Raw genomic sequence first — 23,240 nt, forward strand, 5'->3', positions numbered from 1 at the left:
GCGCCTTCTTTGTGCGTCAGCAGCTAAAAGTTCAGTTACAGTCACAGCTCGATCATCTCTGAGTCAGCATCCACACCAGGATCACAATGAACGGGGTCAATTAAGAAGTAGTAGAGTAATGGAAAACACAAAGCTGAAGGTGATGACGTGTCCTTTCGGACTGATTAACTAATCATCAGAATTAACTATGAAAATAGCCGTCGGCTGATTTCACACTCGTCGTCTTGTTGTCGGTGTGACGGTGGGAAGTTAGACTTACATGGGATTTTGTTCAGCTCATTCATGAACTTGTCCTTCAGCTTGGAAAAGGCCTCGTCATTCTCGCCGGTGCCCGGGCTGGCCATGTTGGTGGTGTTGGAGCCGGCGGTGGAGGAGGAGGCGGTGGTGGGCACGGGCGCCGCCGCCGCCAGCGCTTCCCTTCGACTCTCATTCATCGTGCCGATGTTGGGCAGCCAGGCGGACACTGCATAAGTGGAGAAGGACGAAAAAGTGAGGGGACGGTTACGCATTTTTGTTTTTGTATGTGTGCATGTTTGTGTTCCTGCTGTCACAGATGTGTGTCACCTCATCAAATGACCGAGTTGAGGCAGGCAGCGTGAGCAGCTGCTGGCTCAGCCTGAGTCACATCAGCTGGGGTCCAGGATGAACCGGCCAGCCAGCCCAATTCAGAACAAAGCCACTCACTCACTGCTTAAACTCCACATTATCACCAGAGCAGAGATTAAGTCCTGCTATAGATCTCTGCACTGCGAGAAGCTTCATCGACAAACTTGTGTTAGCCTGTTGTGACGGCAAAGACGGAAACCGGCTATCTTTAATGTTAACTGGAGCTTTGTGTTTGTGTTGTGTGTGTCGACATCTACAGCCTCATCCCTGAACACCTTCGTCATTATCTCCCTCACTGTGGCAGGTTGGTTCCACATGAAGTTTCCACATTATTTCCATGCTGCCTTAGGACAACAGAAGGAGACAATAACAATATATTACTGTGACACTAAAGACTCATCAGCTGCAAAATATTTTCTCCACACATGAAGCAGGAACTTGCTCTGATTCGACTGGTGCTTTCTTACAAAAGAATATGACCTGATTATTTATTTAATCAGTCCAAGCAAAGATATAGTTTATACTTAATCAATAGTCCACAATGAAGATGCTTCATTTAATGTCACATACTGTATCAATGGAGAACAACAAATCATGTTTACAAATGCTTTGCAGATTAACAGTATATTTACTCAGACAGACATGATTGCAGATTTTTTTTTATAAAAGGTTTCCAGTGATGTGTACTACTTAGCGTCGTGACACACAGCTGTCTGCGCTGCTGCTCCTGCAGACAGGAACTATTTATTGTCTTGTGCAGGTTGTAATTTAACTCCATTTGACACCGTGGCGATCTCCGGGGATAATGGCACACTAAAGTTGTACAGTTTGTTTCCACCAGTGCACAGTGACGGCTGATAGCGTAATTCTCCTACTTCCCCGCAGCACAGTGCTCATTAAACCCATAGTTTACATTTATAGCTTCATTGAGCTCCTTTAAGATGTCAAAAGTTTCTGTGTAATTGAAAAATCTGAATGCAGCCTAGGAGAGGGGAGGAGAAGATCTCATGGCGATTCATCCTCATGTAATCTTTAAAAACATTAAAATTTCAAATTATCCATCTTTGAATGTATAAAATGGGGTTTTAAAGGCCGAGAGGCAATTTAGAACCAAAGACTGTTTTTCATATTAATGCCTGTCCAATAAGTATTTTTAGTCTGTGGAGAAAAAGAACTTATTTCATTGGTTAAAATAATCTGCTAATTATGGAGATGGTGACGTGCATCTCAAAGAGCACGACATTAAAGGATCCAAAGAGTAACATACACTGCCAGTATCAGTGTCAATAGGTCATGAATATGTGTGACACACAATTCCTTTAAAACCCAACAGAGATGTCACATGACAGGACGCTACGTTACGCACAACAGAGACGTTCAGACCGGAGCTGAGAGGAAGCAGGAGACTGATGGCGTCCTCGCCCACATGCACATTCAGCAAGATGAGCTGAGAAGAGGTAGAAAAGGTGGAAAAGTTTGTGTAACTAAAAAAAAAAAAAAAAAAAAAAAAAAAACTTGCTTAATCTGCTCCAGGTTCATATCGCCAAATTAGAAAAAACTCCAGGTTTGTAAACAGAAGTCATGCAGGCTGACAAGTAGCTCTTTAATTGGACAGACTCAGATGACCTGCCTTTCCAACAGCTCGGAGCAGAAAAGTGAAAACAGATATAGCTCTGCGGAGAGACTCCCAGAAGAGCCCTTTTTAGATTTTATTATTATTATTATTATTATTTCCAGTCATCATAGTGGCAGTATTTCATTCCAGAAGATCCCAAACTTCACAGTTCGTATGGACGCTGTATATCCTGGATTACCTCTGAATCTGTAATAACTGGTTCGACCACAGCTCGCTCTGAAGCGAAGGTGCTTATCTGCGGTCCGACAAACAGCAAACACGGCCAGGCGGGTAGAAGCCGAGCCCGCTGGCCAACAGCGACAGAGCCACAAGCTGGTACAGTTAAACAACACATTGACCAGACACGGACAGAGAAACAGAGTCGGTCCTGTTCCAGCTCAGAGACGGAGCCAGTGTCTGTTTGTGTGACACAGTGCTTGAAACTTTCTTGTAAGATAAAGGCAGAGACGCTCCAGGAACACTTCTGATTTCCAGCAGAAAGGCGGGAGAGCTGACAGCTAAAAGAAAAAACACAAATGATCTTTTGACTGAAACACAAAGTACCAGCGGCCGTATGGCCAGATTCCAGATTACGAGTGGATGAGCCAACAGCAGCTCTGAATCACTGCTTGATGATGATGATCTATGTATTTATCTATATATTATTTACCAACTGGCCCCATTTCCATATTGTTGCACATCACCCGACCTTCCTGTCTCTGTTTCACTGTGGCTCCAACTGAAGGAAATAAATAACCTTTGAGCGAAAGCATCACAACCTATTTTATGTTCAGAAACACACAGCACGGCCTGCGTTTATTATCCTACCTGTAAATAATGGCTCATAATGGATGCCTTTTTTCTCTTCATCCATTCGAAACCAACCAGTTCAGTCCCTTAGTAGTTGGAGTGAAAAAGTAACTAAGCCGGTGCGATATCTGCAAAAGTACAGTGTGCTGTGGGTCCTTTAATGTTCAGCCAACAGAGATCATGATGCGAACGGACCTTATTATATAGAACTGCGTCATCGGCAGAGCAGCGTAACCAACTTTCAAGGCCTCGTGGCGACACTGAGCTCAGCAAATCTCACTCTGTGTCGTTAGCGTGAGCTGGTGTTCACAATCACTTTGTGTTTGCTAGTTGCCGCTTCCCAACATACTGTGAAAGCATGATATCGCTGCACTCTCCAGCTGTGTGATTCTAACACTTAGCTAACACTTCTTTAACATCTTTTTCTGTCACCAACAGATATTTTCATGACGAGTCACGTGGCAAGCTGCAGAAAGCACATGCAAAGAGAGGGAAAAGAAAAGCAGCACCTTGTCTGCTGAGAACTGAAGGTTAGAAACCCTAACCCCCCCCCCCCCCCCCCCGCTCTGCTCTGGACGCCTACGCCTGTTTGTGTTCACTCCGCCTCCCGTTGGGCTCCCTTTGAAACGCAGCAAGGTTAGTTTGGAGGCCGAGCCATTGAGAGGCACGCTTGGCAATGAAAGAGATGCTTCAACGCAGGCGAGGACTTTTAGGGAGTACAATGATGCTCGGCAGAGTGCATGTGGGAGGCTTCTTCTATAGAAAAAAAATTGATCGTGCCCTGAAAAAAACATAGGCCTTCGCTCAATATCTCCAAGTGTGCTTATGTCTGATGTGAGTGACACAAATGCAAACGCCATGCTGGCACAGGAACGCCGAGACGCATTCTGAGAAAGACAATAATTACCCTAAAGAATTCCGCAGACAGCGGGGAGCGCTTTTTTCTCATGTAAATGACACCAAGAAATATGCAGAATGAGACGCTCCTCTGAATTAAATCATTCTGAGCTTCGATGTCACTTAATTTTCTCGATTGTGTAAAAGCTGATCTTTCCTCGATCTCCGTGCAAAATGTCAAATGGAAGAAAACCAAATATGAGTGAGAGGCCTCCTGTGGTGCCTGTTAGTGCTCACATAAGTAAAAAAGGAACATCATTTCAGTTTATCTTTGCACCTTAATTCGCCTGTTCGAGCAGAAGATGTAAACTTCTATATTATCTTCATTGCACACATCTTCACAGCAGGATGGGCCACTTTCAGAGCCGTTTCATTTTGGAGTGGATGGAGCTTATTCACCGTTGACCTTTTTCTCTTTCTAAGGTCTGCGCCTCTGTCGCCAAGCAAAGTTAATATCTTCCCAGTCGCTGTTACGACCCTCTTGGAAGACAGATTTAACCAATGTTGTTGTTGTTGTTGTTGTTGTTGTTTTAGTCTCACAAAATGGCTGTGCTTTCGTTTAAGGGTCGCAGCTCATCAATGATAAAGTGTAACATTTTTCGCGTCCCTTGTGGTAACAACTCAACTTTAAGAGGAGAAATGTGCATTTCGGAGACGCTCGGGGATCGACTGATCAAACCTATTCTCAACTTTCACAGTCATTCCCACCTTCACTACAGGATGCAATAAACTGCTTGTTTCATTTTTCCTTTCTCTTCTTCTTCTTTTTTTTTTTTGCTCCAGCCATCTCTTCGGAGGTGTGGCGCTCAGGTGTAAAACCCCAACCCAATTACAGGGCCAGCAGATGGCCCAGCAGGTCCCCGTCCACAGTGGCGACGCTGGCACACAGCTCCTTTCTATCACTTCCATCTCTCTGCCTCTCTAACTGGGTCAGCTCCCTCGCTCTCTACCTCCCTCTATTCCTCCTGATATCTCCTCCATCATCCTTTCAATTTTTTTTTACTCACTCCTTATCTGCATCACCGATGGATTCCCGTTTTCCCGAACGTGACTGAACAAAAACACACGACTCGGATTGGGGATAGCACCGAGAAGGGAACCGTTAACCCTTCTTCTTCCCGAGTTCAGATTTGGACAGAGATTTGGTATCATGTGGACCGCCCCGCTCCCCGCTGGTTCTGCTTTTGGCCGGCTCTCTTCCTGCGCCGGGTGCTGCATCTCACGCTGTTTGAGTAAGCAGCGAAGCTGCCAAAATCTGCCCAACCCAGGACTAATACTGTCCATTTTGTCAAGTAATTCAACCAAACCAACAGATCATAGCAGTCCGCACCGCACAGGAAGACACACACAGAGCGTTTTGCCAATATCGCTTCCCTCATTTTATTGGGTTTCATGAGTTAATCACCCAGTAAATCACCAATTAAACCCGTTTTATAAAGAATTATCTGCCAATTATCACAACATGATTTGGCAGTTGTTTTATGTCGGCTTAATTTAAACCAACTCAATAGATTTATGCACAAGAAAAAGAGATGCAGTCAAAATGCTGATATAGACACTCAGCATACGCTTTCGGAATTGATAAGTTATTATTTCGTAGCCTAAAGCTTATTAAAATATCTCTTATTAAAATAATATCACACTGACGCATGTGTTTAAAAGTCATTTCCTGCAGTTGCAGTCATACTTCAACACTGCAATAATGGAAAGACTGTGTATTTTAATGGAGTTCACACTGCTGATGGCAATAGAGTTAATCGCAAAAAGAATTTTGCTTTACTTTTAAATGAAACACTTGAACCTCCAAATTAGGTGATCATCCTTCTTTTGCTGAGCTGAAACTTACATCCGCACAAACCTAAAAGTCTGTTTTGTTTCGCTCATGAAAAGTTGAAATTTTGAAATTCGCTGGCTTTAGGAGGACAAAGACAAAGTAAATCTGCAAAAAACAACTGAATCACATTCCAAATGTAGTAACTAACTGGGTTACTTGTATGTCAATAGATACAAAATGATTTTGCTTCAGAGGAACTGACATATGTCAAATTAAATAGTCTAAAATTACAGCAGTGAAGTCAGCACTAAAAGGCCAGGCTCTAAATTTGTGTCATTTAGAGGCAGTAATCAGGAAGACACTAATTGTGGTGTAAATGTTTTTTCAAAGACAAATCAGAAGCAGCAAAGCAGACACAAACACTGCTGTCGTGTCAGGATCAATAGTCTGGATCATTGAGGAATGACAAAACAAAACTGGATTCTCTGGAAAATATATGATCCGAAAATGATGTGAACATATTTTATTTGATATATATTCAAGTAATTGCCATGAAGCTGCATCGTGATCCTCCAAACATGTATCTGACTGTTGATCATTGTGCAGTTTGGATGTTGTAAAGATCAAAAATCCTTTAAAGTAATCCTCAAGAGGACACTTAGGGATCTGGGCAGACCAAAAACGGTCCAAGGATGCTTGTTTTGATCCAAAGAGAACACTCAGAGCGTAATTACAGTAAATGACCAATACACACGACCACACACAAAAAAAAAAACAAAAACTGAGCATTTAAAAGCTCACTGCATCAAACAATTAACAGTGTTATATTAAACTCGGGGGATTTTCAGCATATCAATTAGAACTTTTCACAGATTTCACAGACCATTTCATTAGCCCACCGTTATGACTCATGCAGTCTTGTTTGAATGATCGCTTTTCTCTTTCTTAAGGTATCAATATCACATGAAAATGAACAAGTGCCATTCAGGCCTGGCCTTAGTCATCATGCATCAGGCTAATGGAAGCAAGCGTGAGATTCTGAAGGAGTATGGGAACATCTGAGCTCTCTTTACTTTGTCGGATGAATTGCATTAGAAAAGCCAACTCGTACATGGGATGAACTCCAGATCCGACTGTGCTCCTTCTATCTCACGCCATCTTCGCTCACTCAGAGAACTCGAAGCTAAACCTGCAGCGAACCAACTTCAGCTTAAGAACAAAGGGGGAAAGAGAAGAAGTCCCGTGTTGAATATCAAACACTCGAACCATTGATCTGCACAGGTTCAAAGCTAAACTTTGGTAAAGTGGATGAGTTGGTGAGGTGGCACGTTAATTACAGCCTGTCAGTCAAGTATCCGACTCCATCCCTCTGTCAGACACCCATCTGCTGGAAGATGGTATTCCCAGGCACCGTGGTCGCAGACATCCACCCAGAAAGGAGCGACAGGAGGACCGGGGAGGGGGTTATGTATATTTTAAGCCACATACATGATCGTCAGGTGAGCTGCCTGCAGTGTGGGGGGGTAAGCTGAGGCTTAGGAGGCCCTGTGGCCACTTCTCCTTGTCCGGTGCGGACTCTTTACTCACCTGAAGCCAATCTCAGGGGGTAATGGAAGTGGAAAAAGTTATTAACCCCGCTTTGCAGCAGGGGCAGGACAGCTCCATTAAGCCAGCGCACAAAGATTCCCCCATTTTCAATTACTGCCTCTGAAGCGCCGAGCAAAGTGAGAAAAAAAAGCAGCTCTGTTGTCTGCCGGGGAGAAGGACTCTGGCCCCCCCAGATCCCAGCAGCTCTTATCATCTACTCCTGTTCTTCATACAACGTCGGTCTGACACACTCCCCGAGATGTCTGTGGATACTTTCAGTCTATTTATATGACAAACATCGCAAGGTGGCACACACCCCCTCGGAAAATGGGTCTGTCAGCCGGGAGCTAAACGAGAGGCTGGGGAGCAGAGAGCGGAACAGAGTGTTGTGAAAAACCAGCAGGGGGGGGTTTTACATTTAGATGCAGAATCTGACATTAAATAATGTTGAAATGATTTAAATCGATAGTCAAAAAAAAACTCTAAGGAGCTCTCTGTTGGCGGCTGAGGTGCAAATAGAGCTTTCAACAATCAGCTTTTAAACAAATATAAGAAAATATGATGACCTTTATAAAGAGAGAAGTTTTCAGATTCAGAGATTGTGTTTTGTTGCTGCGGTGATGATATCTGAATAATGATTTATTAAACAAAAAGCTGATTTCTCTGCACAAAGTCTTGACAATACCTTTTCAATGATCTGTCCAGATGTATGGGAATGATAGACATCTGCTGAGTTATATTACAGAAAAAATTATTTAATATCTTAATATCGCGTGATTCTCTGAGTTACACATGCAGCACTTTGCTCAGTAAAGAAGTTGATTTTAGTTCATCCTAACAAAGCTCCTGCAGGAGCCACGTGATTGGCTCGAATCTCCTCCAAAGGAGAAAAGTTTTGATGAGCATGGTGATAGTTTACTTACATACTTTGTCTCATTTATTGATTTATTATTTAAACTCCGTTCACATCATTTTAAGCTTTTCTGACATATTCTCTTTAGAACTACTACAAACATTTGTTCTCACGCGTCTGAATAAAGTTGCATCGAACTGAACTAAAGGTGAATTTTTTGCTCCTTGATTTAGTCCTTGAAGGGAGATAATCATACCTTGGTTTAGGTTATGCAGTTATAGCATATACACATATACTACTGGATTGTTTGTCTTATGGGACTCCAGATAAAGACACACAGCCAGCAGCGATGAAAATAAAAGTCTTGTTAAACCATTTGTCAAACTGTTCAGTCTTATTTGAGCGTTTCATCTGTGTTTGGTCATCAAAGGCCCATTAGTCACAAATTGCTCACCCACGAACTCCCGGGGAGCTGTAATGGTCCATTACTGGTCCGTCCATACGATGCCCCCACATTTATTAGCCAGAGAAAAGGGATCGCAGAGTTCTGTCTTTTATCACTTCTGACAGATAGAGTTTGAAGGAGCTTGGAGAAAAAGAAAAAAAAAAAAAAAAACCCCAACACCTTCCACATTTAGCAACCTTTCGCCCTGCTTGCGTGCTTAGTTGGCTGTAAGGCTGGAAGAGGGCAAGTAGGGAGGCAGTCGGGGGCCGGGGATAATATCGCAGTGCCTGGGGAGTTGTGTCTGTTGGAATCAGTCTGATGTAGGAGGCAAGGCCAGGGGCCACGGTGTGACTCCTGCTAGGTGAGTCACGCAGATAAAGGGAGGCTATTTCCTCGACCACCGCCGGCCTGCGGGGGTCAGCCGACGGGGAAATCTGCCCGACGACCATCAGCTGTGTGACGACGTCAAAGAGGCAGAAAGTGAGCGACAGAGTTTTAATGGTCAATGAATGTCATTCAGCGAGAATGACTCTCAGAGGAGCTAACAGATCTCCTCTCAGGGGTTACAGATAATATAGACTCATTCCGGTGAGGAGACCAAGGTTGAAGGTTTAAGACCGTCTAGAACCGCTACGGACGATAGTAAGGTTTTTTTTTTTTTTTTTTTACGAAGGGTTCTAAGTCCTCATTTTAATCAACATCTCCATTTAAAGGTTCAAACATTAGACCAGACGGACAGAACCCGTTTATATCCATAGACCTTGTAGAGTTAAGTAGGTCATAGTGATCTATGAATAGTAGAAAGAATTATGTCCGTGTGACGTGTGGCCATAAAATGACGTCATGTCTGCCTGAACTACCATTAAAGGCTGGCTGTTATTGATTGGTTGAGTCAACCCATGATGACGGGGGCTGTCTCTAAAAGGAAACACACATTTAATTCTAAATACACATTTTTTCAGCTTTTAAAAGTCCTTCAATCATATTTTAACAAATGCTAGAAAATCTACAATTATTTTTGTTCCCACAGTCGAAAATTTACTTTCATGCTTTAATCTGTAAAATACAAAAAAAAAAAGCCACTCAGCCTACATCCATGATTAAACCTGATTTTGTCGTGGGGGAAAAAACCAACCCAGTTTCCTGTTTTTACAGCGCTCGTGATATCATATGATAAGAAAGATACGGCTGAGTGCTGCAGCTCAGTGGGGACATAAAACACATGGCCTGTAGGTTGGATTTTATTTCACTTCATCCCTCGGGCCTCTCGTTTTTTTTTTTTTATCTTCATCTTCTTCCCACTCACTCCTTCATTCCTCGGAGCTACAACTGACATGGATGATTTTCAGTAAATAATCAGGAGGGCGATGCTGCAGCAGTTGGGACTTGACAAGAGGAGGCTACTTGTTGCAGAATACTTGGGGCTGTTATGAATTATCTCCCGGTTTCTAATTTCAGTCGCACAATTTATTTTGAATCTAGATACAGATGTTTGCTTTATTTCCACGAATCGTTGGGGTTAAAAAGGAGGCGGACTGATGCTCCTTCTTCTGTGCTTGTTGTTTTCTTCGTTAACAGATGAAATAGCAGATGGAACTGTTGCATTTCCTTATTTGTTGTCACTGCCTTTATCATTTTCTATGTCAAAAAGACACTTCCCCGGGGCTGTTAGTGTTGGTCTCAACCAGACGGTCCCTTCAAGTGCTCTTGCCAGACTCTTGGCAGCTGACCTTTTAATTCTGTTTCCAGTGCGGGTGGCCTTCGATAACGTTGCCTTGGATCGGCTCACACATAGAACAGCTAGATAGAGATACAAACCTCAGCTGACCTACATGATTTGGAAAGACATCAGTTTCAAATGAGGAAGTACTTTTGGCTAAATTGTGCATTTAAGAAAACAGCCACTGACTCGAACTTTCTGCTTGATGGCAAAACAAACTTTTACTTGGACTGACATTTTCAGAAAAACAAAAAAACAAAAACTAAAACAAAAAAACTAAGCAGACACTGCCTTATCTGATTTGCTGCTTGACAGAGATGGATGGACCGTGTGAGCCTCAACTTCAGACAGCGTTACGCCAGGGGGGCTGAATTATACAGCATCGAGACCATCGAGGTGGGGTGAATTTTAGGTCACCCAACATCAGCATTCAGCTGAGTGATGGAATAAATCAGCTCGCCCAAGACTTCGCCAGCTTAACCACCCACAAACTTGAATCTAATTGACACTTGCAACAACAGATTGGCGGTCTGATTCCACATTTGAGTCGTAGGATTCCTGAACCAGCTCACTTAAAATAAATAAATAAATAAAAGAGCAGCTCACGCTCACGCACGCATACAAAGCTGACAGGCTTCTAATTTGGGAGAAGTGTCGCGGGGTGATGTGGCAGTGTGATTCGGAAGGTGACAAATAATTCAACTTCAGAAATAACAGACCAAAACATGTCAACCGTTCCAGGCAGACGAATAATGGCAGCACAATGACGGTACCATTAGGAAATGTTAGCTTTCGCTTGACTTTCCGTTAATTTATGTATCTCCTCCCCTTGGACACTTTGATCTTTTCTCTTTTTCTTTGTCTGTTCATTAAAAAGACCCCCCCCCACTTCCCATTCTCACCCTTTCTCCCCTAACTGGGCCTCCTTTTATACGCCTACACCCTCTAACAACATTTTCACCCACGCAGTTTGTTTGAAAACAGCACGCCTGCCAACATCCAGCTAGCTCAATAATTGTCACAAAATGATAGTTTAGCTCTGCCTCGGCACAAAGTAAATAAAGACATCAAAAGTACCTGATGAATATCCAGTTAAAGAGAGTTCTTCCTCTTCTGGGGATAACAAGGAAGCCGCAGAAATAAAAGCTGCTATCATTTCCCATCACTCTTTTTATTTTTTTGCATCATCGAACTGGAGTGAGCTGTCAAATCAGATCTCACTGGCACCATCATTTAACACAACATCCTCCCTAAATCATACTCCGCGTTGCCGCGATGGCTTGAAGAGGGAGACTGAACTCATGACGATGGTGGCAGCTTGACAGATAACATTGTGAGGGCGACACTGAAATAAACAGGCATTGTGACCGACAATATTTCGGCTTATCGCGTGCCATCGGGCGTCTGCGACACAAGTTTGGATCTTCTCACTGGGGAGATGCGCTCCAATTTGAAAAGCTCGTTGTAACCCTCCTCTCTTCGGGCCCAGAAGAGAGAGGAATGAGACAGATGTGTCATACATATAATTCTTTCCAGTGTTTTGATATATCATCTTCATAGCTCAGATGCGGCTGTAACACAGGTGTTATTGGATTTTAGCGGCAGAAATCTACATTTGGCACACACTGGACAGGCGAGCTGGATACCATCAAAGAGATTTCTCTTCCTGTGAGCCCAGAGTCTGTAGATTAGGATCAGATGCAGCCATACCAAGACAGGCCATGAAATTGGGTTGAGATTGCTCTTGAATAATACAGTCTGCAGGGATGATAATGTGACAGAAAAATGGAAAACTGAGATGGATGTCTGACAGTATACAGGGGCTGAAAATGGCACACAATGTTAGCTGCCTCTGTGCTTGACAGACATGAATTGTGCTGTTTAGCTGCTCTTTGCGTTCTCCCAGCAGAAAGGACTTTGCTTGAAAAACGGGCATTTGCAAGCAGCCAGAGTCCAAGTTGATATCTTTATATTGCTTATCTTGTGCGTTAACTGTCCAAAATCCAAATCTACAGTAACATGAAGCAGAAAAAAAGCAGCAAATGTTCACAACACCTGTATGTTTGACAGTTTTGACTTGATCGTGGTTGATACGTTAGTCGATTTACTGCCTAGATCTTTCAGCACTACATGTAATCCTGCATCTCATCATCTCCCTCCATCCCCTCATTTGCCTGTCCAGGAGGGACATCCCTTTCTAGCTGACAACTAAAAATTAGAAAGTGCAAAGGTTAATCACCTCCCTCTCCTCTTCAAACACCGCAGCAGCTCCAACAGCAGATGGACACTCACCTCGAAATCCTCCAACTCCATTACAACAAACTCATCTCTCTTGACTTTTGGGAGACGGTGTCACAATCGTGAGGATTTTCATCATTGACAAACAAAGCTCCAAAACAAAACATCTGCTGCCGTGGTACCCCGAGGCAACAACAGAGGAACCCCCCCCAACACTGTCCACCTCCCACATGATAATTACGCCGTACCATCCGTGCTGCCATGTCCAAGTACCGCTTCAGTGAATTTTGGGAACTGCATGGTCTCGTGATCAAAATAAATGAGGTCTATGGGGTGTATGGTCTTTGAAATCAAGCATGCCAATTATTAATGTGATGGACTTGTGTCCATTGTGCACAATCCACAGTGTTTGTGCGACGATGCCTGAAAACTCCTATTCTTTCTGCACTGGGAGAAGCTGCTCTGCTGTCAGAAATAATCACAGTGACTGAATGGAACCAGACTGACCGCTTTGTATATTTTGTGCTACCTGCATGTGTTGTCGTCTGCTGTGCGCTGCAAACACAAACAGTGAAGGGTAACACAACAGCAGCCTGGCCATCTCTTATTGGATTGAAGAGGGTAGGGCCCACCTGGTATTTGACTGAGAACCTGTTAACAGTCAGGGAGGGTTAGGGTTGTGCCACTGTCAACGAAATGTAATCAAAGCACACCCAAAGAAGAGTCATTAAAAAAGGAACAAGGCTGGATCGATTCAAAAGGTGACAAAATTGTCACAAAAGTGAAAGCGGCACACACCAATGGGACATCTGTCCAACCTGGTTCCTGTCTTGTGAAAGGTCTAAGGATGGAGGCTGTATTCTATGAGGATTGTACTGTAAAGTCCTTTGAGGCAGATTTCCAAGACTCCAAAGCCCACAAACTGCAGCTTCATACGATGTTTGCCAATTTTTCCTAGAATTTAAACCAAGTTCCTTTTCAGGTTTCAATCTGTGATCCTTTTTTTTTTTTTTTTTTGGCTCTCCCGGCTCAGCTGACGCTGGAGATTATTTCTGCCTGCACAGAAGCTCTGCCACAGAATTTGTCCAAGTAAACTTCAATCTGAGCGAATTGCTCAACATGCACTGCCCTGTCAGAGTGGATCGGGCCCATGCCCAAAAAAATCCCCGTACACCTCCAGTTCCACATCTTAAGTCCAAATACGCTGCAGAAATCCCCTCCTATATAAACCTGTCTGTCGTGGCTTCTCATGAGTCACTGAGCCTTCTGACTTCTCCAATCTCCCCATTTATAGCCGCTCCATCAACACTTCTTCTTTTCCTCCACAAGACGTAAGTATGAAGATTCAAATGAGCTGTTTGCTCCTGCAAAAGCTTTCACGGATGACTCTGACAAAAACAAAAAGATGACTAACACATGCTGCGGACATTTAAGCCTTTTGTCTGCATTTTAATATTCTGAATGATGAAAACAATAGATTTTCACTGGGAGTTGATAAAAGAGGGAATAAGTAGAATTTTACAGCCTTGGCACAATCATAGATGTCTGTTTCATGAGAGCGTTGTTGAATAACGATGTGTTGCTTTTCCAAGTGGAGAGCTTGCTGAATCAAAACTCAATCTTCTTTTCCACTTATTTACCATAAATCTCAACACATTCATTCTGATTCTTTTAAGCCTAGAATAAAGATATCACCATCACGGCTCTGCGGCTGTGATACAGTATAACATCTTCTTGGGGTGTTTCTATTGAATTTCAACTCCAATTAGCAGCGAGAATGAAAAAGATAAGCCCCATCCAAAGTTCTGTTGAAGATTATTTAATGGACTCTGAAGTGGGAGACGCAGCAAACAACAAGTACGTGAAAGTGTATGTGACGAAAGAATGTAAATTCTATTGATCTGAGTCTGGTTTGATAGTTCACTGACGGATGTTTGGTTGGAGGCGGTAGTGCCGGGACAGAGCTGGTGGAGTAGAATGAAACAAACCGAGGAAGAGGACAATCGGGTCAGATCACACAGGACTAACACTGGACTTGTACTGAGGCTGAAGGCAGGCCTGGCTCAGGAAGTGAAATGTGCCTCTGAGAGCAATTAGGAGGCCAATTACTTTCTTCTTGTGGTAGACGGCATGTCAGGGCTCGGCCGGCTTCAGTGTGAAATCCTCTCTGAGATCTGTACCCAGCAACAAGCCACACTGATGCTTCTCATTTCCCTTATTCTGCTCTCCAAGCAGAGCGGCACAGCTGCAGATACACAAGTACCAATGTTTGTTCAGCAGCTCCCAACACTTCGACATCCTGAATAGATTTTTGATGAGCACATGAAGCATAAACAAAAGCAGCCAACTGTCTGAGGCCGTTAACCACCCCGTCAGTTTTGGCCTGAATTTTCTAAATGTCTTATTAAAACTGAGATACTAGGAAATTTAAATTAGCCTTTTAATTAATTAAGCATGAGTGTCATTTGGTAATTTAAATTTTGATTGGTGACAATGTGAAGCAGGATGGGCTGCTGTGATAATTCTTATTTCTGGTAAACAGCAGGAGATTTGGGAAGTGGAGCTGGATTGGAGGGGATATTTTCCCAGCGAGACGTCTCAGCAGACACAGTTTGGCACGAGCAGAATGCCAGTCAGCCTCCGCTGGGCACCGGTACACAGTTGTGGCCCAGCCCAATCAGAGATGGAGAGGGTGCTCTCACTGCTGCCCCCCCCCCCCCCCCCCATCTGACTGGACTCATGGCCACAGCGTATTTAATACTTCTGTTTAATCTGCCGTTCATTAGACACACAAGGCGTAACAATCCCACAGATATTGAAATATCCACTGAGTCCATTTAACGTCCCTTGAGTCTAATCTTTCTTTGGAAAATCTACCATTGTGCTACGCATCCCTCCGGTGAGAAGCTTAAGCCAACGTAGACGTTTACAATAAACAAAAAAACCTGTCTATGTTGTTGCGATTCATATTGTTGCTGTTTTGTGCTGCCATTTTCCTTCGGCCTGTCCTGTAATGTAGATAATGTGTGTCCAGAGAGTTCCTGGTTGAGTAAACATCAAATAAATAAACTAATTCTACCTGCTCCCTGCAGTTGCACTCACTGTGCCAATTGATTTGCACCGCTGCGTTTCTTCTACGTGCCGATGACATCTCTCGCCTTGTGTGTTTTACGTGTCTCATATTTCATACAGCTGGTATGCTTCTGCTGGCCACTTTGGGCTGTACCACTCCTGCTCTGATTCACTATTCTCCAAAGAAACAGCCGACTGTATACCTTCCATATTTCCCTCCCAGTACTCCCTGACTCATTACAGTAGTTTTAGAAGTATTCCTCCAACGTTTTTCAATCAACAAATCAACAGCACAGCCTTTACGCCCCCCATCTCTCCTCATCTCCCCCCGGCATGCAGCTGAATGGAGCAGTGCTTATTATCTGGACTCTCACTTCGACCGAGGGGAGGCCCACATACTGTAAGGCCTCTCCAACTAAGCCCCTGTCACCTTGGAGCAAGGTGCAGCACCCCCGGGGAGCCGGCCGAATGAACAATAAGAGGCGGGAATGCTGCCCGGCATACAAACAGGCCATTACCATCTGTGATGTGGGCTCTTTGTGGGGCCCATCCAGGAACCACACGGCTCATTCTGTCCGACCGGGGAGGGTGGGGGATCTCTCACTCTGTGCCAAAGAGGAAGAGGCCAGAGTGCACAAATAAAGGGACTGCTTTGCTCCAGGCAGAGCTGAAATTGGACTATTATGGGGCACCATTTGAGATCATTGTGGGAGGGAGTGGCACGGCCAGACGCTGAGGGTTTTTCCTTTTTCTTGCTTTCTTCTGGCTGTGTGCTCTTTAGTGTGGGGCAGCGTTTCTTATTGAAATTATTTTAACCTCCATGCATGAGGAAAGGGCAAGGAAACAAGTACATTTCTGCTGTCGGAAAAATTCATTTTTGTGTGACTCAGTGTGATATTCTTATAATAGCCTCTTTAAACCCCATAAAGACGTACACATTTTGCTATGTAGGACAATATCACTTTAATCATTTTTATCTCCGTTCTGTTCAATGACTTTAAGTAGAAAATAGGAATGTGGCTCACATGATTAGCTCAAATTGAATATCTGAAATTGCGGCTGATAGTACATTCAGCTCTGACTAGTTGTGATTATAGAGATGGATTCCCTCTTTTATCGAGCAAAAAAAAAAAAAAAGAATATTACGGCACAGCTGCAGTGACGTTGGACCAGCTTTTTCTTTAGCCCCCCCCACCACTCAGACAACACCATGATGCTTAATCTGAGATGCAACATGACCTTTACATGCTCCTGCAAAATGGCACATAAGTGGACTGATTTGTCCCCCCCCCCACCCACCATCTGCGATCTGAGAGTGGATAAGCTAAGTGACGGGGGCTCAGCTATATAAGAATAAACGCTCTTCTTGGAGGTTTATCTGAGAAACAAAGACTTTCGCCTGATGTGAAGTAAGCCCAGCCCGCGACAAGGACCATACAATCAGGCGGCATTGTCGATGGGAGTGGGGGGCCCTCTCCTGCTCCGTCATTAGGCAAATGGGGATTCAGACTATTCAGACTGAGGGTGTGTCGTGTTTCTCACTGTGATTTTTCTCCGATTTGGAAAACGTGACATGCTGTGTCATCTTTGCTGCTGTTTAATCTTCAAAATTTTGAACGTTGTCTTTCTCCTGATCGCAATCTACCTGGCTGCTGGTTGCAAACCAAAGCAGAACCAGCGCTCCAACTTAGACCTGAAAAGTCTGCAACCTTGAGAAGAAATCGCAGAGCAAAACTGAGGTCAACCCCTCAACTTGAAGACATTGTCTGCTAGAATTATAGGGCCAATTTTGTATAATGACTGCACTGAGGTAAACAGAATTAATCAAGATTACTGGACAGCTGAGCCTGAAGGTGGCTCACTGTAGAGGGAGAGTCGGCATCAGTTCTGAGCTCAGATAAATAGGTGATTTATAGAAGCCATTAATAGTGAGGCAGCCCACACATCTCATTACACAAGTTAGATTGTTTATAGTTGGTAAAGAAGCTGCACCTCCATTGTTATATACGAGGATACTCGATCATGATAACAGCTTTACATCAAAGGTCAAAGCGACAAACTATGAAAGCTTGGACAGAAAACAAGGAACTATTACAAAAAAATGCTGCATTGCATCATTTTATGACATAAGACACAGCGCCTGAAAATGCCCACCCCCATGTTTAATCGTGTTTATTGTCTTCAGCCATCTGTAGCTGATAACCCTTGACTGAACAAGCTGTTAGTTATCCCACGAGGGAGTGTGGAAATATCCGCACTTGTTCAGAAATGACTTCTCTGGAAGAAGGCGGCACTTTGGGTGATGCACAAAACAGCTCCAAGCAGGGCAACGGGGCAAAGAGAGAGAGAGTCGAAAACATCGACAGCTCTGATGTCAGAAATGATATTGTGACATGTTGCAATAGGAAAATGCTGCTCGGTGCTGCCACCAGGAAACACCGACAGACACACTAACGAAGGCAAACAACCGTGAACTTCTGACCTTGTGCAACTGAAACTGCCCATTCTGACTATCTCATGGGGAACACAGTGTCTGTAGAGAGAGAGAGAGAGAGAGAGAGTTTGGAAAAAAAAAAAACAAACAAACAAAGACCCGACAGGAAAAAGGCATCACACCGTTCTGCCTGTTCCTGTGACATTTAAGAGAATTAGGTGGTAGAAAATATGACAACCGCTTTGTCTCTGTTAAAGAGCTTTACAGAGAGACGGAAGGGGAAACCTTTGCTCTGCTGGTGGGCAGGGTGAGTCCACCTTTTCCTGGAGGTCCATTTCTGCTACTGTGGCCTCATCAATCCCTTCTTTCCTCACTGATGCCAAGTTTGAGGCTGCGGTAACTACAAGTTCGGGGAAATGACATTGGAATCATGCTTAATTTTGTTTGTACCACCAGGCTGCTGGAAGCGCTCCTCTTAAACAGGTTTTCGAAAAACAATTTACACTTTGGACAGACAATCATCTGAGTCATACAAGTAGAAATCCCTTCAGGAAAAAACTTCTGATTGAAGATCTGAAGGTTTGAAATTCTCTGCAAAGACATTTTCCTTAATTTCCTTCTAATTGGACGTCTCTCAGCGTCCTCCAACTCCCATCAGCTGTCTCCTGGTTCTCATCTGAGTGACAAAGAAAGAAGCAGCTGCCATCCCTTCTCCGTCCGCCGTCAGGTGTTGACAACATTCATAAACATCGAGCGGAGAGCGCGGCTCACCTGAGGGGAGCCGAAGCCAGGACGGATGATCCAAAGAGTCACTTAGAGGAGAACGAGTTCTCCCGGGATTAATCTGATATGAAAGGGAAGTCTGCGAAGGCTGTTTGCTTCCGGAGGGTTCTGTCCTGCCTTAAGTGAAGGAGGGGGATTGATATTTAGTTTTATAGGCACCTGTTTGATGTGAGCTGTGTAATCTCACCATTATTCTGCCGATATATTTTCAGTCTGACTGCTGAGAGTAGATTGTGTCTGGGATAAATGTTTACACATATGTTGTTGTTAACTTTCTGCACATTATGCCAGAATGGTTTCACACCAGCACAACCAACAGCTCCAATATTTGATGTTGCCATTTAATAAACTGTGTTTGTAGTTTCAGTTAATAATCCACAGCTGGGTTTCTCAACTTTTTCTGGGTTGTGGATGTCGATGTGCCAGCTTTTTCATTTGAATATTTTTCAGGCTTACAGATGAAGCGAGCCGACAGCACCAACAGAGTCGTGCGTGGCAGATTTTCTTCCTTCTTATCTTGTGACTCTGACTCCTCTGATTTATTCCTCAACCTTTCAGGGTATATTATTTACTGGATACAAGATGTATTTGTCTTTGATTTAGTCTGATAAAACAAAGACACTGTACCTTTTGTTGTTTTGTTTTTTTTTACCTTTATCATTTTAAACTGAAAACATCCTGTATATTAATATTTGAAGACACGTCCTTGAACAGAGCAGATATTTAAGTGACTGTGTGCAAACGGACTTTTATGCAAATCAACTGTAAAGAGCGAAACCATTCTGGATGATTGACACAAATATGATTGGTCTATTAGACAATCATCCACGCTATCAAGGGCTGCCATTATGAATCAGACTTGATGGTTTATGATTGGCCACTAAATGCACGTTGGGCTCGTTAGTCCATGCTGTTCTCAGCAGATCTGCACAGATCCACATCAATGAGCTCCACTAGGGCGGCTGTGACCTTTTGGACATCAAGGTCACCATGACGTCACCTCAACCACTTGTGCCCGGGTATCGTGGTGTCACACTGTGGTGTTTTGCAGCATCACACATGGCGGCAGACATTAATTATTTACCGAGGCAAGTAGTGATTTGTAGAAGGCTCCACACGCGGAGCTGAGGAAAATGAATCCCGGGCATCCCGTCCTATCCTGTAATTATGCATGCGGACACTAATTTCCCATAAGGGAGGACATTGTGCGCCCGACCTATCTCTGCTCCCCCCTTAATGCAATGACAACACACAAATACACACTCACAGTAAACCAGAGGAGTGCTGCCCTCCAGGCGTATCTCCGTCTGTACACCAAAAAATCCAAACTTCATTACGGTGAAACAAATGTTTCCTCAGCCGCAAATCAGCCTCAGTAGAAAGAGCTCTTTTACAAACTTGTGGACAGTTTTGAATTATGCAGAAACTGACACCGTGGCACGGTTCGCCATTGGTTCTGGATCAGCCTTATGATGTGTGCTGAAAGGCCAAACAAGCTCTAAAAGTCATTTGGCCGGGAAAATGTACTTTTGATGGTTTCCCTGAGAAACAGCGCGCGGCAGGTCTGTATTTCCTCCCAAGCGTTTTTGCCATGCCTGACATGATCCTATTTTGAATGGTCCTGCGTGGTAATAAGGTCATTTGTCTTGTGCAAAGGAGAAGGGATCTATAGTTGTCATACTCTGAGCTGGAGATAAATGTGAGCGGCTGAGCCAGTGAAGCAAATTTATGCAGTCAAGCCTTTTCCTCCCTCAGCTGTGGGGAAGATTAAAAAACCCTCAATGTGTGGAAATAAAAAGGATGCAATTAAAACCTAAGGCCTGAATGTGGATATCTGATTCTCAGTCAGATACTGTATACAGTTTATAATAAAACCAAACACGAGAAATCCTCTCCTCTCTCTGCTTTAATGAATACTTTCCTCTCTATTGTCTGAGATGTGCTACAGTGTTTAGTTGTTTTTTTCGGCTGTGCGTTTGCTTTAAAATGTTTCTGTTCATTTGGTTAGTTTCAGTAACGGGATAATCTGATGGTAGATTTTTGGGTCAATTTAAACACTAAACTGATAATTTGCTAGTCAACAACTTCTTACCAAGCGACTTGTGCTGGAAGTGTATACAAGTTCTGTTCTGAGTATTTGAATAGTTTTCTTGATAGGAACAGCTGAAATACAAAGTGACTAAACATCCTGATCTGACCTGATCGTTAGTGACGTTTGGCAGATGCTTTTAACCAAAGCTGCTTCCAGGTGAGGGGCGACGCTTCAAGAAGATAATGCGACAAAACGCTGCTGTTTAGGCTCTGAGTTTATTTACTGACTGAACCAAACGACTGGTTTGAAAACAGATGTAACCACACAGAAACACGAATGGCCTCCTCCACTAACTAATGAAAGGCAGGTGAGTCAATAGTGCTCTCCTTTTTTTGTTTTTGCACTCCTCTTCTAATATTGAGGTGAAAAACAAAGATTAGATTGTTCAGCTCGTGCTGCTAACATGTCCTCCATCACACCGCAGCCTCTGTGGTCTCCCTTGCTGCTGCAGTTATGAACAGACTCACCGAGGTCCGACCCCGCGGGCTGGCTGAGCCACAAAGCATTTCTTCACCCGGCTGTTGGTTGTCACATAGTCGAATTCCTCGCTGTGTTTTTCATGTCGTAATTTTCTTGGATCAGGCAGGAACGAGTGTTTTCACAGCTATAGCGGGAATCCGATTATCATACATGGATCACGGTCGTCATGGAAACCGAGGATGGTGCTCGGTGTTAAGCCGTCCCTTACACATCCCAGAACATTGGGAATTAGTGTGAAAATTCAGCTCACTTAAAATAAAGACGGCTTTCACATCGAGCACACTCACAAACAGCGAACCATATTTTGTTTTCTCAGCCCAAATGTGTGACACCGATAGAATCAACATTACTTTGTCACATAGTTCCTCACGACTCCCACTTTCTAAACTCACCTCAGGTAAAATCCGATCAAAAATATTGATATGATTCAAATTCTCTTCTATTTGCAGTAGTCTGAAGGTGTTCGTACCAGCTGAATCCTGAACTGATTTTGAAAAGGTTGATGTAAAGATACATTTCTTTAGCTCTTATCACTAATTTCAGCCACATAACAAAAAAAAGGCACGAGACATTCTATGTTTTATAAATCAAAACTGCACAATTCTAATGTGAGTTGGATGTGAAGTGTGAACAATTACAGATACGTCTGGATTGGCCTGGAAACATTGAACTAATTTTATTTCCAGCCCTCCTGCAGAGTACAAACTCTCTTTGTCTCTTCACATCTACTCTTCCTTACTCTCCATGCATTTCCTTGACAAAACAGTGTAATATTAATCCAGCGTGTCTTGAGACTTAATTAGAGGCTGTCACAGCTGTAATTTATGCCATTTTATGAGTGTGGCTGGCCATCCTGTTCATTACCCTCTGAAGACATTCCTGGTTAATAAATCGAAATTAACAGACTTTGCCTGAAAATGATCCTGTTTAGATTTCCACACTGTGGTGTGAGGATTTTTAATTACCATCTGGGTTAGAGAGACAAAAACTATATGGAGCCGTCCGTTATTGTCTTGTCATCCATCTGCAGTGAGCAGACACAGAAATTGGTTAAATATACACACTAGTGACGGGGGGGGACTCACAACACGATGCATTTCATCATTAGAAGGACAGAGAGTGCCGACTGCCATGCTCCGATATGCAGCTCAGGGTCGACCCTGAACCCTCGACCCCACCCGCCTGCAGAGCGCTGCCTTGGGGCGGTAGACAGCTCCCAACTCACTCTGGTAAACACAATGACGCACAATATTCCCCGTGCATGCAATGAAAGACCTGACTGGGAGCGCTGTCACTGCTCATCACGCTGACACAAAAGAGGATGCAGCTCAGATAGTGTCCAAGTGGCATAATAACGTGGGCGCAGACATGATAGGATGTTTTTCTGGAAGCTCCGGGCCAAACAGATAGGCCCAGTTGGAGGAGATCAATACAGGGATCGATAGAAGAGGTGCCTGCTGAGCATTAAAAGCACAGAGGAGACGGGCTTTTTAAGAGCCTAATGACCTGAGAGGAAGGTCCTTGACCAGGCTGAAGTCACCAGGCCTGACACTGGTAGAAACAGGCCGTAGGAAGATAAACCTCCTCCTCCTCCTACCATCCAGGAGAGGCGTGTGATGCCATTTTGAGCATCATCTTCGTACGACGAAAAGAAAGAATGCTCGGATGTGTGTGTATATATATATATATATGTGTGTGTGTGTACATGAACCTCTAAAATCCTCGTGCCAGTCAAGCTTACCAGCGTGTGACACCCCGGTGGATTGATTGACCGACTGGGGGAGGAAAGGGCAGGTGGGCTAAGACACGAACAGGAGAGAACCCCGAAGGTTAG

At 43.8% G+C, this 23,240-nt stretch overlaps 1 protein-coding gene across 4 annotated transcripts in view; it reads right to left on the reverse strand.

Moving 5' to 3' along the window:
- syt1a (synaptotagmin Ia) overlaps positions 1–23,240 on the reverse strand; it is a 123,217-nt gene that overhangs the window by 28,969 nt on the left and 71,008 nt on the right. For all 4 annotated transcript variants that reach the window (XM_029495665.1, XM_029495662.1, XM_029495663.1 and 1 more), the window contains one exon: positions 260–463. In XM_029495665.1, coding sequence (XP_029351525.1) covers positions 260–434 — 175 coding nt within the window. In that variant the 5' untranslated portion in view covers positions 435–463. The remainder of the gene's footprint in view (positions 1–259; positions 464–23,240) is intronic.

This window comes from Echeneis naucrates, chromosome 23, assembly GCF_900963305.1.
Source record: "Echeneis naucrates chromosome 23, fEcheNa1.1, whole genome shotgun sequence".
Lineage (NCBI taxonomy): Eukaryota > Metazoa > Chordata > Actinopteri > Carangiformes > Echeneidae > Echeneis > Echeneis naucrates.